This window comes from Gallinula chloropus, assembly GCF_964237585.1.
Source record: "Gallinula chloropus genome assembly, chromosome: 5".
Taxonomy (NCBI): Eukaryota; Metazoa; Chordata; class Aves; order Gruiformes; family Rallidae; genus Gallinula; species Gallinula chloropus.
Window position 1 is genome coordinate 47,078,259 of NC_140090.1, and position 16,053 is coordinate 47,094,311.

The 16,053-nt window shown below is 52.7% G+C and overlaps 1 protein-coding gene across 1 annotated transcript in view; it reads right to left on the reverse strand.

Annotated features, from left to right (window-relative positions):
* Positions 1–10,099, reverse strand: part of ADAMTS14 (ADAM metallopeptidase with thrombospondin type 1 motif 14) — a gene marked incomplete at both ends in the record, with an annotated part of 32,511 nt that extends 22,412 nt beyond the window's left edge. Inside the window, 4 exons of the mRNA XM_084265555.1 lie at positions 1,049–1,248; positions 2,454–2,610; positions 9,132–9,553; positions 10,027–10,099. Coding sequence (XP_084121681.1) covers positions 1,049–1,248; positions 2,454–2,610; positions 9,132–9,553; positions 10,027–10,099 — 852 coding nt within the window. The remainder of the gene's footprint in view (positions 1–1,048; positions 1,249–2,453; positions 2,611–9,131; positions 9,554–10,026) is intronic.
* Between the last annotated feature and the right edge of the window lie 5,954 nt (positions 10,100–16,053).

A 16,053-nucleotide genomic window follows, 5' to 3' on the forward strand; every position in this document is an offset into this window, starting at 1 on the left:
TTCATCCTCCTTGTCTCCAAAGGAGGATGTGTCTGCCCTTTGGAAAAGCTGATTCCACTCCTGTTTCTCTGCTCCCTTCAGGGACTGGAAGGCTGCAATGAGGTCCCTCCACAGCCTCTCCTCTCCTCTCCTCTAGGCTGAACAAGCCCAGCTCCCTCAGCCTCTCTTTGTAGGAGAGATGCTCCAGCCCTCTAATCATCTTCGTGGCCTGCTCTGAACCCTCTCCAAGAGTTCTATATCTTTCTTGTATTGGAGGCCCCAGAATCCCGGGTACCAGGATAATGCACCAGAGAATAAAACACCTCAACAAGGGCATTTTCTTTTTAAAACCAGCATCATCTCTATTTGAGATCAGCCACGTTAACGCTCGGCTGCTAAGCCTGTGGTGGCTGGCCCTGTCTGCAGACATTTGGACACCTCAACGGGTGCCTCCTGCAAGACAAAGACCTGAATTAATATCAATCCTCCCACATCTCTCAGGAGCAGGGAGATATGGACATTTTTATCTTAAAAAAAGGGAAGAAAGAGCAGCGTAGGGAACCAGGACGGGAGAGGAGAGCCACAGGAGGAGGGATATGAATTCCTTTCCAAAAAAAAAACAACCTACCTATAAAAATCCTCCCCCCAACCGACAAATACTATTAAAAATAAAGGATAAGCACTGTAACCACAAAATAAACCATGTATACCGTCATTTCAAACTAAAGAGCTGCCAACCATTCCCTTTCTGAGTGTTCACTGAGCTTTCAGCCACGAGGAGGAGATGCTCCGGGCCAGGGGAAACAGATGATCCCATTGGCCATGGGAACATGACGAAGATGAATGTAAAAGGGCTCTGCTTTCCATCACTCCATCTGCCATGGGTATGAAATGCCGGAACTGGCTGTCCCAGTGAAGGGACAACCCTTCCAGTAGAGCTTTTCCCCTCCCAACCCATTTGTTGGGGGTTTTTTTGCCCGCACCCTGCCCCCACCCCCCGCCATGGTAACAGATTTGCAGCATCAGAAGAGAGGGGTAGAAGGCCACGCCACCCCAAGCCAAGTCTTACTATGTTCATGAGGGTGAGGACGTAGTTCTGGACGTGTTCCTTCCCATGGAAGCGTACAACAGAGTCATCCACAGCCAGCAAGACCTCGATGTTGTAGTTGTCCTTCTTGGCATGGCGCCTCTTCCGCTCTGCATCACCCAGCTGCCCAGCCATCAGCTCCAGGGAGTTGGGGAGATCACCCACCACCCGCATGCCAGGAACTGGGGGCAGAAAGAGGGACAGCCAAGTGAGGTGACTCAACACCAAGGTGACACTCAAAAAAACCCATATAACAAGCAGAGAAAAAATAAATAGGATGTTTAACTCCAACCAGGTTGATGATGCAGCTCACTCATCATACAGAGGGGAAATGGGTCTGAATCAGGAGGACCAGCACTAAAAGACACAGCTATGCGTGACAGTCCTACGCGTTGGGTGGTGGTGGGACACCTGGGGAGGTGGTAGGTAGCTGGGGAGGACATGTGTGAAGCTGCGGGCTGCTCCTTGAGAGGAGACAGCAACAGCCAGAGCATCCTCCACCCCATTGTCCTGCAACCCCTCCACCCCATCACCCCGCAATCCCTTTGAAGCTCTCAATTGTGATTCTGTCAGCTTTGAAAGCAATGAGCACACCCTGGATAACTTTTTAAACTTCTTTAAAGACCAGGAAGCCAATTGCAGTGCCACGAGAGGTGAATAAACACCAGGAAAGGCTGATGCCTGTAGAGTGTAAATATAAACAGGTTTATAGAGCAGTTTCACATGACGTTGACCCCATGCTTGTAAACACTTCTGGGTGCACTCAGCTTTGCATGGGTGAGAGGGGAAGCCAGCAGGTGATTTATTCATGCCCAGGGCAGCATGTGGCTAAGGGACACTATTAAAAAAAGAAAAAAGGGGAAAAAAAAGCCACATGTTCCCTTCAAGAAGGGGGAAAAAAAAGATAAGGCACTAGAAAAGCAAAATTACAAAAGCTGGGAAAAGGACAGGCTTCTATCCTCTGTTAAAAAGTCAAATCAATGCCATATTTCACAACGTAGAGATGACTGGAACAAGATTTCAGCACCTACTACAGTCAGCAGCCAATCTGGACCAAGTCCGGCCCCTCCTGACCCCTTCACAATTCACAACTCTGCTTCCTGTCCCACGGCTGATGTGATCATTCATGGGCCCAATCACACCCATTTAGGAGATCTGGACTCATATAACTCATCCAATCTTATCCTAATTTTGAAGGATCTCAAAGTTCCCAGCAAAACCCCTATGTTTTCCTTCCTCTCTCCTCGCTGATGACCCAACTTGCCAGTTAAAGCCAACCTAGAGCCACAGGACAGGGTGCATGAGCCAAGGGGCAAGAGGAAGGAGAAACCCTCCGCCAGCAAGGAATAGTTGTTATCAAGTGCTGGGAAAGACTAGATTCCATCACCTTCGGGGTGGAGGTCCTGGTGGGGCTCAGCACCATCCTGACGGATGGCTGACCGGCGATATACCACATGGGCCCTCCCATGCTCCTCCGTCTCCTGCTGCCCTCTCTCCAGGGGCTCGATGAAGAACTCGTTGCTGTCTGTCCGAATCAGGCCAGCCTGGACTCCACAAAGAAAGGGGGGGGAGGGGGAGGAAACAAAAAAAACACACACAAAAAAGTGTGTTTTTATTTAAAAAGCTTGGTTTTATACACGTATACATGTACACACACGCTCAATGTACTAGTTAGAGGTTGACGCAGGGCACACAGGAAAGCAAAGGGGAAAAGCATCCCAAATAAGCCAGGGGTCTCGGCGCTACTCTGTGACACTGGGATGGATCCATTAGCGTGCCCATGTATTACAACCCTTAATTTCTCCTGTAGGTGGGAAAAAATAGAAATAAAAAGAACCAGGGTGTGGGGAGGGGACAGCAACCAAAAAACAACCAAAAAAAGAAAACCCCAAACACCCCAACCTGGCCACGATTCAAGTTCCATCTTTATATGGCCAGAAAACAGTCCTTTCTCCTCAGCGACGAGTTCTTCTGCCTCACACCACGCATCAGGAGATACAGGCTGCACAGGCTCCCATGCCACCTCGCCTCCCTGCACCCTCCCCATCCTCATCCTCACAGTGCTAGGGAGGAAATCAGACCTCAGGCAAGGAAAAGGATTTGGCTTCCAGCATTTTTCACAGCTCCCCCCATCGCGTGCGTGCACGCATGCTCCTTCCTCGGGAGCTGCCCGCACTGCCGAATAGCTGCCTGGGAAGCAGGCAGAACATATGGATCTGTTCTTCTAGCACAAGCTTTGACAGCGCATACTTAGCGCTGAGTCCTCATTGGGGCTGGGGTATTGGAACCGTTCTCATCAAATAAAACACAATAAAATTATATATATATATATGTGTGTGTGTGTGTGTACTCTGCACAGAGACGTGAGCTGGGCTCTGTCAACAGCCAGGCAAACCTGGGGCTCTTCCAAGCCCTCCCGGGTCATCGGATCCCCTTGGCACTCACGTACTGCCGCATTCATCGTGGCATCAGCCAACCTGGCTCCATTCCTTCGTCGAATTTCCTGCTCCGCTTGGGTTTTACTAGCTGCCTAACTTCTCTGGAAAGCAGGTTTTTGGCCGGGTTTTGTTTCGCCTCCTTCCCAAGGAATCTAAAGTACGGGGCGGGTGTGCTGGGATCAACTTGTCTGACACACGTATCTCAGGCCCTTCCTAGAGGAGACGTTCAGGTCACTCAGGGAAGGATGTCTCCAGCCAGAGCTTGTCCCACCAGCCCCAGCAAAGGAGATGAAGACCACAGCCAAGTTCAACTAGGAGTATGGGGCACCAGGCAGGGCGGTGGTGATGAGGCAGAGATCAAGCCAAGGAGTCAGTCCACAGGTTGGGTCCAGCAGTGCAGGGCAAGTTCATGACAGCGGGGCAGGTCCCAGCCGCTGCTTTTTATTAGGCGGTAAGGGATGGCAGGCACCCGGGGGTCAGCACAAAAATGAATAGCTAGGAGGGCAGAACGCTGGGCATCCGGCACAGCCATTGCAACCAATTGCAGAGCTTACACCCCCAAATTACACTGATCCTTTCCCACCAACTAACACCCTTCCAGCCTGTACATCCCTACAAATCCCAGCCAGAAGGGCACTCACAGAATCACAGAATTGTAGGGGTTGGAAGGGACATCAAGAGACCATTGGGTCCAACCCCCCTGCCACAGCAGGTTCCCTAGGACAGGTCGCACAGGGAGGTGTCAAGACAGGTCTTGAATATCTCCAGAGAGGAAGACTCCACACCCCTCAGGCAGCCTATTCCAGTGCTCTGTCACCCTCACCATGAAGTTCTTCTGCATATTGGTGCGGAACTTCCTATGCTTCAACTTGAAGCCATTGCCCCTTGTCTTGTCCCCACAGACCATAGAAAAGAGGCTGGCTATTTCCCCTTATGTCCCACACTTGAGATATTTACAAACATTAATAAGATCCCCTCCCAGTCTTCTTTTCTCAAGGCTGAACAGCCCCAGTTCTTTCAGCCTATCCTCCTACCTGAAATCACCCGGCACGGTACCACTGCCAGCATCCCATTTTGACCCAGAGACAGCAGCAGCAAACCTTACCCCAGAGTGACGTCTGCTGGGACACTGCCACCCCCTTGCATCCCTGCCACGGGGTGTTCTGCCCAGGGTGAGGTGCCCCAAAGCCGGTTTATGGCGAAAGCCGGGGGACTTGCTGAGTCAGGTGGCTGGAGGAAAGCTGCGCCGCTGCGCTGGGGCAAGGCCGGATTAAAATATGAAAGAGCCCAGTCCCCAGCCACGGCCCACTCGGGTTTGTGCCGCTCTGTGCCTTGTGACTAATTATATGTGGCTCAAGAAATAAAGCAGCCCGGACTTTCTCGCCCGTGTTTTCTCCCAAAGACGGGATGTGACATGCTGCTGACCCCGGCAATGATGGACCTGCGAAGCGGGTACCGCGAGGACTCACATGCATGAGTGCATCCGATCAGCACGGCGGAATAAATGGAACGGAAACTACAGCGGGGGGCGGGGAACCCCACCCCAAGAACACCATTGCAAGAGGCATGCACGGACCTGCTCAGTCTTAAAATAAAAAAGGAGCAGCTCATGTTGTATTTCGGAAGGTAGGGAGGCAGCAAGAGAGGCCAGGCACCACCCAAAAAGCCCTGATAAGCTTTCCATGGGCTCCTACCAACAGATCAGTCCCATCCTCCACGACTGATTTGCTTCCCAAACCCCAATTTTATTTGGTTTAACTGCAACAGTAATACCCAACCACCTGAGGTCTGGCAAGGCAGGACTATTGCTATTGATTTGTCTAGCTCTTGGTGAAGGTTGATTCCCAAACTAGGAAGCTTCCCACTGGGAAGAAGGGAAAACTATTAATTTTCTGTTGTTTCTTTCAAGGAAAACTCCAAACTCATTTTCTGCCAGCTCGCAGAGGGTGAATGTTCTCAAGATGAACTGGCCCAGCACCAGCTTTGAGATGTATATATATATTTTAATATATATATTTATCTATATATTTATACAAAAGATGGATGGATGGAGAGACGGAGAGATGGAGAGACGGAGAGACAGAGAGATGGAGACATGGAGAGATGGAGGGATATCTATCTCGCTCAGCACACTGGGTAAGTGACAACTCCATCACCACTGAGTAAAAAGCTCCAACTCCCCCAGGAATTCGGGAAATTCTGACACTTCAACGCTGCTGAAATGTGGAAAAATTAATAAAGCCACTCTGCTGAGCCAGAGAAGCAAACAGAGCCGAGGAGGGGAGAAATCCAGCTGCATGAGTAGTATGTATTTTTCCTATGCGGTTCACACTTAATTTGGACACAAAGTCCCAGAAAGCTGGGCTGTGTGAAAAGAGGCACAGTCCCCTGCACCGAGGGATGGCCTGCCAAGGGCACTGGGGAAGGGGAGGAAGGAGTGGGGTGGATCTGTGTCAGGGATGCATGGCACAGGGGTGCTCGGTCACTTTTTGGTACCTCTCTGTGTGCGTGATGTGGGAATGTGGAATTACAAGAGATAATTAACCACCAAGACTGTCAATTTGTGCTCTTTTCCAGGCAGGTGGTGTCGGAAACTCAGGTAAGGCGCTGAGCAGGATGCAGAGAGAGCTGCTCACTGGCGAGGAAAACAAAACCACCACCCTCCACACGCGTTCCATTCCCACCCAAAGCAGCATCCCAGGATGCCCCACCCTCCAGGCATTTAAATCAGCACAGGGTGGGTTCTGCTGTTGTTGGGTTTTTTTTTTAATTCCCAAAATTAACCCTCCGGAGTTGCAGGGAAAATCCCAGAAGGCAAAGCCATACTTTTTTGTGCTGGGACATCGTTATGAGGCAGGGGGGGAGATGTTTCTCCCTATTAATTACCGTTCCCAAAAAGCTTTTGTGCTCTGCTTATCTGCTGCCACCCATCCATCCGAAGCAGGCCAGGGCGACAGGGAGGGAAAGCGCTGGCTCCACAGTTTGCATCACACTGGTGTTTGGTGCAAACAACCCCAGAGAGCAGCAAGGTGGAAAAGGAGGGTGGGGGGGGGAAATACCAAAACCAACCCAAAAAACCAGCCATGGGAAGCAAATATGATAAATCTTTACCCATCTCCGCGAGGGAACAAGGTCAAGCACCCGCTGCTAAAGCCAGCACAGAAAGACAGGATGGGATGCCTCTGCTGCAGCAAGATGCTGCCTGCCAGGGGAGATTTCTGACTAATGCTACTTTACCAGTTAGGAATTTGGTGGCTTGGATCAGATTGGAAATTATGTTATGGACGACAGCATCTTCCCACCCCAGCACGGGACACCCTTGCCAAAAAAATAAAGCTGGATTTTCACGCGTGGATGCCCATGGCAAGTAACAGCTCCAGAAGGTGCCACAGGGTTAGCATGTGCAACAACAAAAAAAAAAACAGCTCACTTCCATGGCTAAATATGGATTTAGGAAAGTCTCTTCTTCGAGAACTGGGTTGTGGTGGGTTGTTTTTGGTTTTTTTAAATTTCCCCTCATTATTTATAATCTCAGTCTCCATTTAAACACAGTGCAATCTCTTTGTGTACACAGCCTCCATCCGCAGCATCGCAGAGCTTTTTCCTACAATCGAGCATGGTCCTATGCCTCCCACACATGCAGCACTGGGATGCACAAAAGCCAGAATCCCCTTTCGAAACTCACTGGTAAGTTCAGAAAAATCCCACAGCAATTCCAGGGTACGTGCATATCAAGGAGTGATAAATATATTGCAGGGAGAAGGAAAAAATTAAATATATATAGAGAGTTGGGGTTTTTTTTCCTCCCCCCTAAAGCTGCTGGAGCTCTACATGAAGAAATAAAACATCTGTGAGACACCACATCAGCAACCACGATGCTTACAGTGCGTCCCAGGAAAGCTCCGGAAATGGGGACACACCAAAACTGCCCTGCGGAAGCACTTGGGACCCGCCAACTGCCCGAAGCCCCATGCATGATCGGCACAACATGCCCCAGCTGATCCCCCCACCCCACACAAAGACCTGGCTGCCTCGGGGACTAACAAAGGTAAAGAAGGACAAAGCGAGCATCCTGAGATGCTGATTCGGGTTGGGGGGTGGCGGGGAAGAGATGCTTCTTCAGGTCAGAGGGTACCACGAATGGCGAGACAGGTACGGATGCGCAAACCCACACGCAAAAGCATCCTGCAGCACCAACTCCATCCTAAACTGGATTTATATCTACAAGGTAACCCGCACGCTTAAAAAGTAATAAAATAAACCCCAAACAGGTTTTCATTCCAGGCACAGTACTACCAGTCGCTTCCCACAGTTGTAGGAAAGATCTTTTAACACTTTCACAGCTTTACCAGTGATCCTGACGTGATCCATGTCATGGAGGGAGGAATTTCTGCAAGTTCACAGCTCCAATTTCCAAAAAAAACCAAAAAGAAAAGACAAGAAAAAAAGAAAGAAAAGGTGTGGATTATGTGCTAAAATTGGTGGAGGGGGGAAAAAAACCATCCACAGACTACTATACCTAGGCGGCATGGGTATTTCTAGCCCTGCTGCTCTATCATTTCTGCTCATACAGTAACACCGGGTGCTGTATAAAAAGAAAGGAATGCCAAATTGTTTGTGCCAGTAGCCAAAACCGGCTAAGGAGCTCCCAGAATAAAACAACTGAAAAAGATGTACTACAGAAAGAAAAAAAAAGAAAGAAAGATAGAAAAAATAGCAAAACATGAGGTTTGCTCTGACCCAGGAGTAACCTCAAGCAGTACCAGGAGAAAAGAGCAAACGCTGGCAACTAAAATCAGAACTAAATTGGCTTAAAGGAAGTTTGAAGGGCAGTGGGCCAAAGGTATTTTAAAATTTAAAAAAAAAAAAAAAGTGATTCTTCAAGCATATCAAAGGTAGGAAACCCACAGGCAGACCAGACGCTGGGGCTAAGGAGGTAACAGAGCCATTTAAAGTAATTAAAGCGATGTGGCAGTAAATCACTGACGCTGAACTGTGCTCACCCTGTGCTGAGAAAGCCAAAAAGGCTCCAAACACGTCAGCTATTAGGGAAAAAAAAAAAAAAACCAATTCAAAAAAAGAAAGAGGTCCTCCCCTGAAAAGATGCTGAGCAGGAGCAAGACCACACGCTGACTGTGATTTTGGGAGGTGCTCGTGCTTGCCCAGCTCCACTGAAGAGGTGGAAAAATGCAGAAAAAAAGTTCCCGAGGTGGTCCCGAGGTAAAACACGGGTGGGCGAGGATAAAGCAGCATCACCCACAGCGTGGGTACCTGTCCCAGAGGCAGGGGGTACAACGGCATCCTGCGGTCCACCTCTGGGCAAGGGGCAGCCCAGTCATGGGGTAAAGCAAATTTTTTGGGTTTTTTTTTTCCCCCAAACCCTTTAAATAAATATAGCAGCCTCGAAAGAGGGACAGAGCGCGTGCACGCGCGGCGCCATGCCCCACTTATGCTGTAAGCCATGTGGGGAAAGGGAGCCCGCAACAGCCAGCCAGTAAAGGGGACATGTACAGCCAAGGCATCACCAAAAAATCAGGTTTCGGGACACCACGATCCACCTCTTAAGAGAAAACCACCCCAAAACATGTCCAAGCACGCGTGAACCTCCCCACCGGCCTCGAGCTTACCAGTCCATCGCAGTTGCTGATGGCCACGGCCGCCCCGGGCATGCCGGAGATGTCGCCGGTGAAAAGGCACCGCCGCTGGAGGGGTTCTCGGAAAAGCACCTCAAAGTCCTCTTGCCATTCGGCCACGGTGCCCGGCAGCACTAGCCGTCGGTTCGGCCTCAGACGGAGGTGCAGCTCCTTCCCAAAAACCGTGACATTGAAGTAGAGCAAGCGGCCGCGGGCCCCACGGAGCTGGGGGGACTCATCAAGGGGGCTGCGGGGCATACGGCGGTGGGACGGGCGCGGGGCTGGGGGACAAGCGGCTTCGCCGATCCCCACCGCCGCCTCGCCAGACACCACGTGTGAGAGGAAGCGGCCACGGCAGTCAGCGCTGAAGGGGACGATCACACCATACTCACTGAGTTTGCCGGACAGAAGGAGCTCTGCGGAGACAAGGTGGAGGCCAACGGTTCAACGAGGACAATGATGACGTTGATGACCATGGCAGGGCCGAAGCATCCTGCTCACGCGTCAGTGTTTGGGTGGGTGGCCAGCCAGGCTTGGGCAGCCCTTGGGCAGCCCTCAGGCAGCCCTCCCGGAGCTCAACAAGCCCAACCACCGCTTTTCCCTCCCAAGCCAGCCCCCGCTCTGGACTTTTAACCGGCCGCGTCCAACACAGCAGAAGAAACTCGGGCTGACGTGCCCCTCGCACGCCAAGCACGCCAACTATTTCCCACCCAGCCTCCATCTCCCCCAATTTCCCACTGGGATCAAACTCCCCTCCGCCCCCAGCCCTATCCTGTCCCCCATCCTCCGGCGGGGAGTGGGGAACCACCTGCCAAAACACACAGCCCCCTCAACCCCGGGGATATATCCCCCCCGCCCCCCATCCATTCCCCGGGGAAGGGGCCGGTACCTGGGGCGCTCCCGGCAGCCAGGCAGCCGTGCAGGGGGACGAGGCAGGAGAGCACCAGCCGCAGATAATCCATTTGGGGCCGGCGGGATGCGGGGCGGGAGGGATGCGGGGCGGGTGGCCACCGGCGACCGCCTCCCCCCAGCCGCAGCAGCCGCCGGGGCCGGGGCCGGAGCCGGGGCCGCTCCCGCCGCCGCTGCCGCCGCCTCCGCGGGGAGGGTGGCGGAGAGGGGGGGGAGCGGACGGGGGGGGCGGAGGGGAGGGGAAGGGGGGGTAGCCGGGCGGCTGCGCGCCCGCGGCCCCTCTGCGCGGCGTGGGGCGGGCTGGGGGCAGGGTCTGCGCGAAGGGGTGGGGAGCGAGGTGGGGTTTTGTTATTATTTGCTTTATTTTTTCCTCCCTTTGAGTTTTATGTTCGTGTTCGTTTCTCGCTTTACTTTTTCTCCTGGAAAAAGAAGAAGGGAGAGCGGGAAAAAAAAAAAAATAACAAACCAAAAAGTTCTGGGGTTGTGTTTGGGTGGTTCTTGGAGTTGGGTTTTAAGCCTTTTCGGGCTTGCCAGCCCTCCTCCCCCTCCCTCCCCCGCCCCGCGGCCGCTCGGCTCCAGCCCTGCCCGAACAAAGGCGAGGCGCGCTGGGAGCCGCGGGGGGAACCGGAGCCCCCGGGGGAACCGAAGTCCTCCTTCCCCCTCCACACCAACCCCGTCCGGCTGTGCCCCTTCCCTCCCCGCCCCGGGTTTAACACTCTGGAGTAGGACTCCGAGCAGAGAAGCTCTGAATTGTCCCTGTCACCCCCCTCCAGCACATGAGGTGTAGATAAACATCCTGTTTAGAAACAGCTGGGATGATTTGGACTTCACTCCTCCTCTCTGTTTTTTAGGGAGACAGAGGATGTGGGAGAAAGGCGCCTGTGCCGTATTCCTAGGGTTTTCCCAAGGGCACCCATCTCCAGCCAAAGCTTTGCCCTGGTAGCCACAGGGTTTGGTACGTGCTGTTCTTCACCAGGTTCCCTGCTACCACCTTTAAGTGGGGCAAATAAATTGGGCACTCCCCTAAAAAAATAAACAGGATTTCAGCAAACCCAGCGCCGCAGTGAAAAGACCACTCTCCCGGCTCCCTTCCTTCCTGGAAGATGTCCAGTGTCTGGAAGTTTAAAGCATGGGGTGGATGATGGGTGGCCTTTGGGAGCTGGGCCACTCAGCACCTTTTGCCCAAACCTCTGGTTGTGCATGAATGATACTTAAATGGGACCTCAGGGGCAGCCTGGCCACGCAAAGCCCAGCCTAAGAAGTAATCCCTACCTCAAACACCTTGTCATCCAGACTGCGGCAGCCACCAGAGGTGGTAGGTAAAGCCGTAAGATACCTCCAGTCAAGAGATGAATCATAGAATCACAAACTGATCTGGGTTGGAAGGGACCCCAATGATGACAGAGCTCCAATCCCCCTGCCACAGTCAGGGCCACCAACCTCCAGGCCTGGATCTACACAAGGTTGCCCAGGGCCCCATCCGACCTGGCCTTGAACACCTCCAGGGATGGGGCACCCACCACCTCTCTGGGCAACCCATTCCAGCCCCTCACCACTCTCCCTGTAAAGAACTTCCCCTAATGTCTAATCTAAACATAGATGACTCAGCTTCCTTCAAAGTAGAGGAAGAACAGGTCTTGGGAATAAAGGTGATAAAGTTTTGGGTACTGAGCCTATAACATGTGACACGTGGTGGGAACAAGACCCCTTATGTGGGTCTCTCGAGCTCCCAGTTGCTGAGGTGTCCATAAGCCACCCACACAGGAACATCAGCCCTACCCTGTTGGTCTCTGCCCTGCCTGACACACTAAGGTGACCAACCCTGGGTGGATTTTTGGGTGGTCACTGATACGCTGCCATTTAAAAAGAAAAAAGTTGGGTTTAAGGTTTTATTTTTTTAATAATAAATAAGAGGACTGACAGCAAGCACTCCATAGCATCGCAGAGCACTGTAGCATCAGAGGAGACCCCAGGCGTCTCCACAACCCCAAGGAGGACAGAAGGGCAGGTACACAGGCAACCCAGCTTCTTTTGCTCACCCATGTGGCCACTTTTGCCCACCCATGTGGCCACTTTTGCCCCCCCTCCAAAAAGAAAACCCCCTGCAGCACCCAGTTTCAGCTGCAGCTGAGGAGAAGCCACCCTGCAGTGACCCCCGGCCCCTGTGACACCCTCCCCCCACCCCCCCCACACCCCACCCCCCGTTTTGTCCTTTTTCTCCCCTTGGCCTGGCCCTTCCCCTTTGCTTTGGCCCCTCTATTCTCCTCTTTGTCTCCTAGCTCAGCCTTTCCCTGGGCCCTGACCCTCCTCCTTGACTTTAGGCTTAACCTTTTCCTTTCCGCTTCTGAGTTTGAATGGAGCCTTTCCCTGCTTCCCCTTCCTCGAACACCACTTTACCCCGAGCCCCCAGCCTCTCCATTGATAACACGCTCCGTAATTTCACTCCCCTCTCTTCCGCCCTGACATTTCTCCACCTTTTTCAGGGACTTTCCCATTTACTGGGTGACCTCTAGATCTGAGGAAGAGCAGCTGTGCTTTCCAACCTTCAGGAAAAGAGAGCTGCCAATAGCTGCTGCTTTTAAAACCCCAAACCAGATTGTTTTCCTTCTAGGAGACTCTGGTGTCTATTCCTAAAGCCTGTTTTTTATCTGGCGGTATCCAAGCTCTGCCCGTCCCAGCTGGGTACTTCCACGCAGGGTGGTCTCTCCCCATTGGCAGTAGATGCGACTATTGACCCCCAAGTAGAATTAATCCTAAATTTAAGTGCAGGGGGAAAAAATCATCACACTGGGCTGGAAGGGTTTCTTTAAACAAAAATAAATACTTAATTGGGGTCTATTTTTGTCTTTAAGGGCACTCAGTGTTTCGCTCAGCCTCCTGGAGGGGAGGGCATTAGGTCTAATAAAATCATAGCAATCTCAACCAATTACCTAAACTGGCTTTCCTACCCATAATATCACAAGTTTTGGAGCCAGGATCTACTGGAATGAGGAGAGAGAGCTGGATATCCAGCCATCAGTCACCGTGTTTCATTTAAAGCCTCTAGCTGTCTGTCCAAAAAGGCTCCAAGAGAGTTACCCCTCCTCTCAGACTGCATAACCACCAGCCTTATCTTCATGGTGGGCTGGTCTCTGGCGAGGGGTGGTTAAAGTGGGGTGGGGGGAAAGAGAGGAGGAGGACGAGGATGGGGAGAACAACATCTATCCAGCAGTCTGTTTTGGTTTGTGGTTTTAAAAGCAACTGCAAGAAGCAAGCAGGAGCCCTGGGAGAGGTGGGCTGGTATCTCAGGAGAGATGCATTAGCATCCCAGGAGTGGGGGGTGGCATCCTGGGAGAGATGAATTAGCATCCCAGGAGAGATGGATTAGCATCTCCAGCACACGAGCAAGCAGAGGGGTACACGGAAGGTTTTTACCCCCAGGCCCGTCCCCGGTCCCCGTCCCAGGTACACAACACACATCCAAGGGCAAAGGCCTGTGGCAGTGCATGGTGGTTAGGGAGCCACCCAAAACCCCACTGTGCAGGGACCCAGAGCCCCTGCAGCCTCCTCCCCACCCCACTCCCCAAACTGGAAGGATGAAGGGAAAGCGCCAGCAGGCTGTGGGTGAGCCAGCATGACCTCATCCCTCAGACACGTAGAGCTGCCGTGAGATTAAACCAGAAAAAATAGGTAGCGCTGCAACGCCGGTGGCAGAAGGGGACCCTGGCTCCCGGGAGAGAAGAGCCCCCCCAAGCTTCTTCCCTTCCCTCCTTCCAGCACCATCCCCCCCCCCCCCGAAGGCATCCCTTTTCCAGCATCTCCGCTTCTTTCTCCCCCCTCCCCGAGGGGATGTTTTTTCTTTTTGGGAGTGCTACTAGAAGGCTGCCCAGGAGCCCCATAAAGGTGCTCCGTTCATCCAGGAGAAGAGGAAGAGAAGCATGAAGCCTGCTCTGTGGAGGCAGAGGGCTGTCAGGCGCATCATCTGGTCTCTGCCTGCCCGCAGGCAGGATCCTTCCTTCCAGATCCCTCCCTAATCCACGCTTTAAGACCTCCAAAGATGGAAGGAGCCTTCACGAGCTCCTCCAGGACATCTATTTTTTTTGCTTTTCTTATCTTGGAAAATTTTTCCTCCTCTTTAATCAGTCTGTTTCTTGCAGCTGTTTATGCCCAGGAGTTTTTTCTGCTGTTCGCTTGCATTTTTCTTGCCTTTCCCTACCCAAAGATAGCTGCTGTGCCCCTCAGCAGCCTTCTCCACTCTCCTCTGACCTCTCCCCATTCAGGAGTGGCTCTCGCCCTGGCTGCGATGCTGAGTTTGCAGTGCTCCCTGAGTAAAATCCAATTAACCGCCCTCATCCTCTACAAAGTTCCAGGGATACAGACTTCAAAAGGCTTCTGGGTTTTTCCTCCAGAAGCTCCAAGGCAAAGTGAGGCCCCAAACCCGCCGGCATCATCACATGTTTTCAAGGCAAGACGCAGCTGTGGGAGGCATCGGAAACTCTTCTAGGGATTTAGCACCTAGGAAGCAAGTAGCACACAATGCTGGGTTTTTTTGGGGAAGACTCATGTCCTTTTCCAAGAACCAGAAGAGGGAGTCTGATCCCTCAAGTGGCTGGGAACAGCTGGGATGGGAAACCGCAGTGAAGTTCTGTAGGGTGAGGTCCTACCTTCTTCCCACCGCATTGTCCTACAGCCCACACCTCCAAAGGCTGCCAGACCAGCAACCCCTGGAAGCATCTGGCCAGCAAATACAGATATCAAGTTATCACAAGGAAGACCGGGGTAATGCCCGAAGGATGACAGCGAGAACCCTCCCATACAGATGGCTGCCCTGCACCAAGATGAGGATGGAGCCCGAACCCCACCGCGGCACCTGTCCTCCTGACGGCACCCGGGGAGCATTTGCTGGGAGCAGAGCCCTGTAACCAACCCAATCTGAGGGCAGGCGTCTGTCCATCATCCCACCTAAACGCATCGCTCCTATGAGCCAGGTGCAGGCTCATCCCTAAAGTGGAGCGCCCTCAATTCCAGCCGCATCCTCAAATTACTGTGAGGTGTTTGCCTTGGCAACCTCACTAGGAGGTTTTTAAGGGCCAGGAGTCCATCGCCCACCCAGAGATGAGCAGGCAGGCTTGGGAAATGAAGCCATATAGCTGAAAGGAGGATGGAACGAGCCAGGAAGTGGAAGTGGACGCCGGCCTCAGCTGATGGGAGATGCCGAGCTGCAAGTTGAGGGACGGTGAAACAAGGTCAGCGAGATTTATACCGACAGCCTTGGGTGGCTTCCAGCTCCTACCGTCAGCGGCGAAGGCTTGGAAAAGAGGAGGGGAAAAAGTTGCTCTCCTTCTAGGAACCGTGTGGAGAAAGTTCTGCCTGACCCACGGATGGGAAAGCAAAGAATAACACCCCGCCTCACACCCCAAAAACACCCCCCACCCTCCCATTTTCCAATTGTAACAACACGGAGCCCGGCTGCAGCAGATGTTGAACTCCGGGTCAGCAGGACCACAGAGGAGTTCAGGCTTTAGGCACTACCTCAGTTTCAATAAGCCGGCCAGCCCAGATGCCTGGGTGAGGGGCTCTCCCCACTGTGACAAGCGGAAACCTATTCAACTGCTCATTCCCAAAAACACAGCTCCTACACAGAGGCTTAATGCCACCTGAATGCTGCAGCATCCAAAAGAAATACATACCCCGGACTCTCGGGAACCAGGTGGTTGTTAAACCTCTCTGTGCCAGCCAGCAGATGCAGCTCAGACCACCTACAGCCCCTGATGGGTTCAGGGGGATGCTGACGGCAGCATCGCCTGCATCCCACCAGCATCACTTAGTCTCTGGGGCTCAGCACGGGAGACACGCCATCCCTGCCAAAATATGCACTGGTGCATACGGGACACATCCATCCCATCCCTCCCCTTTATTTACAGCAATATTTTTTCCATTGAGGCCCAACACAAACTAGGTTAACCTTGCCAGCCTTCCCCCACCGCCCCCCCAGAGAGCCTTTTGCTCTCTACACATCGACCATTTG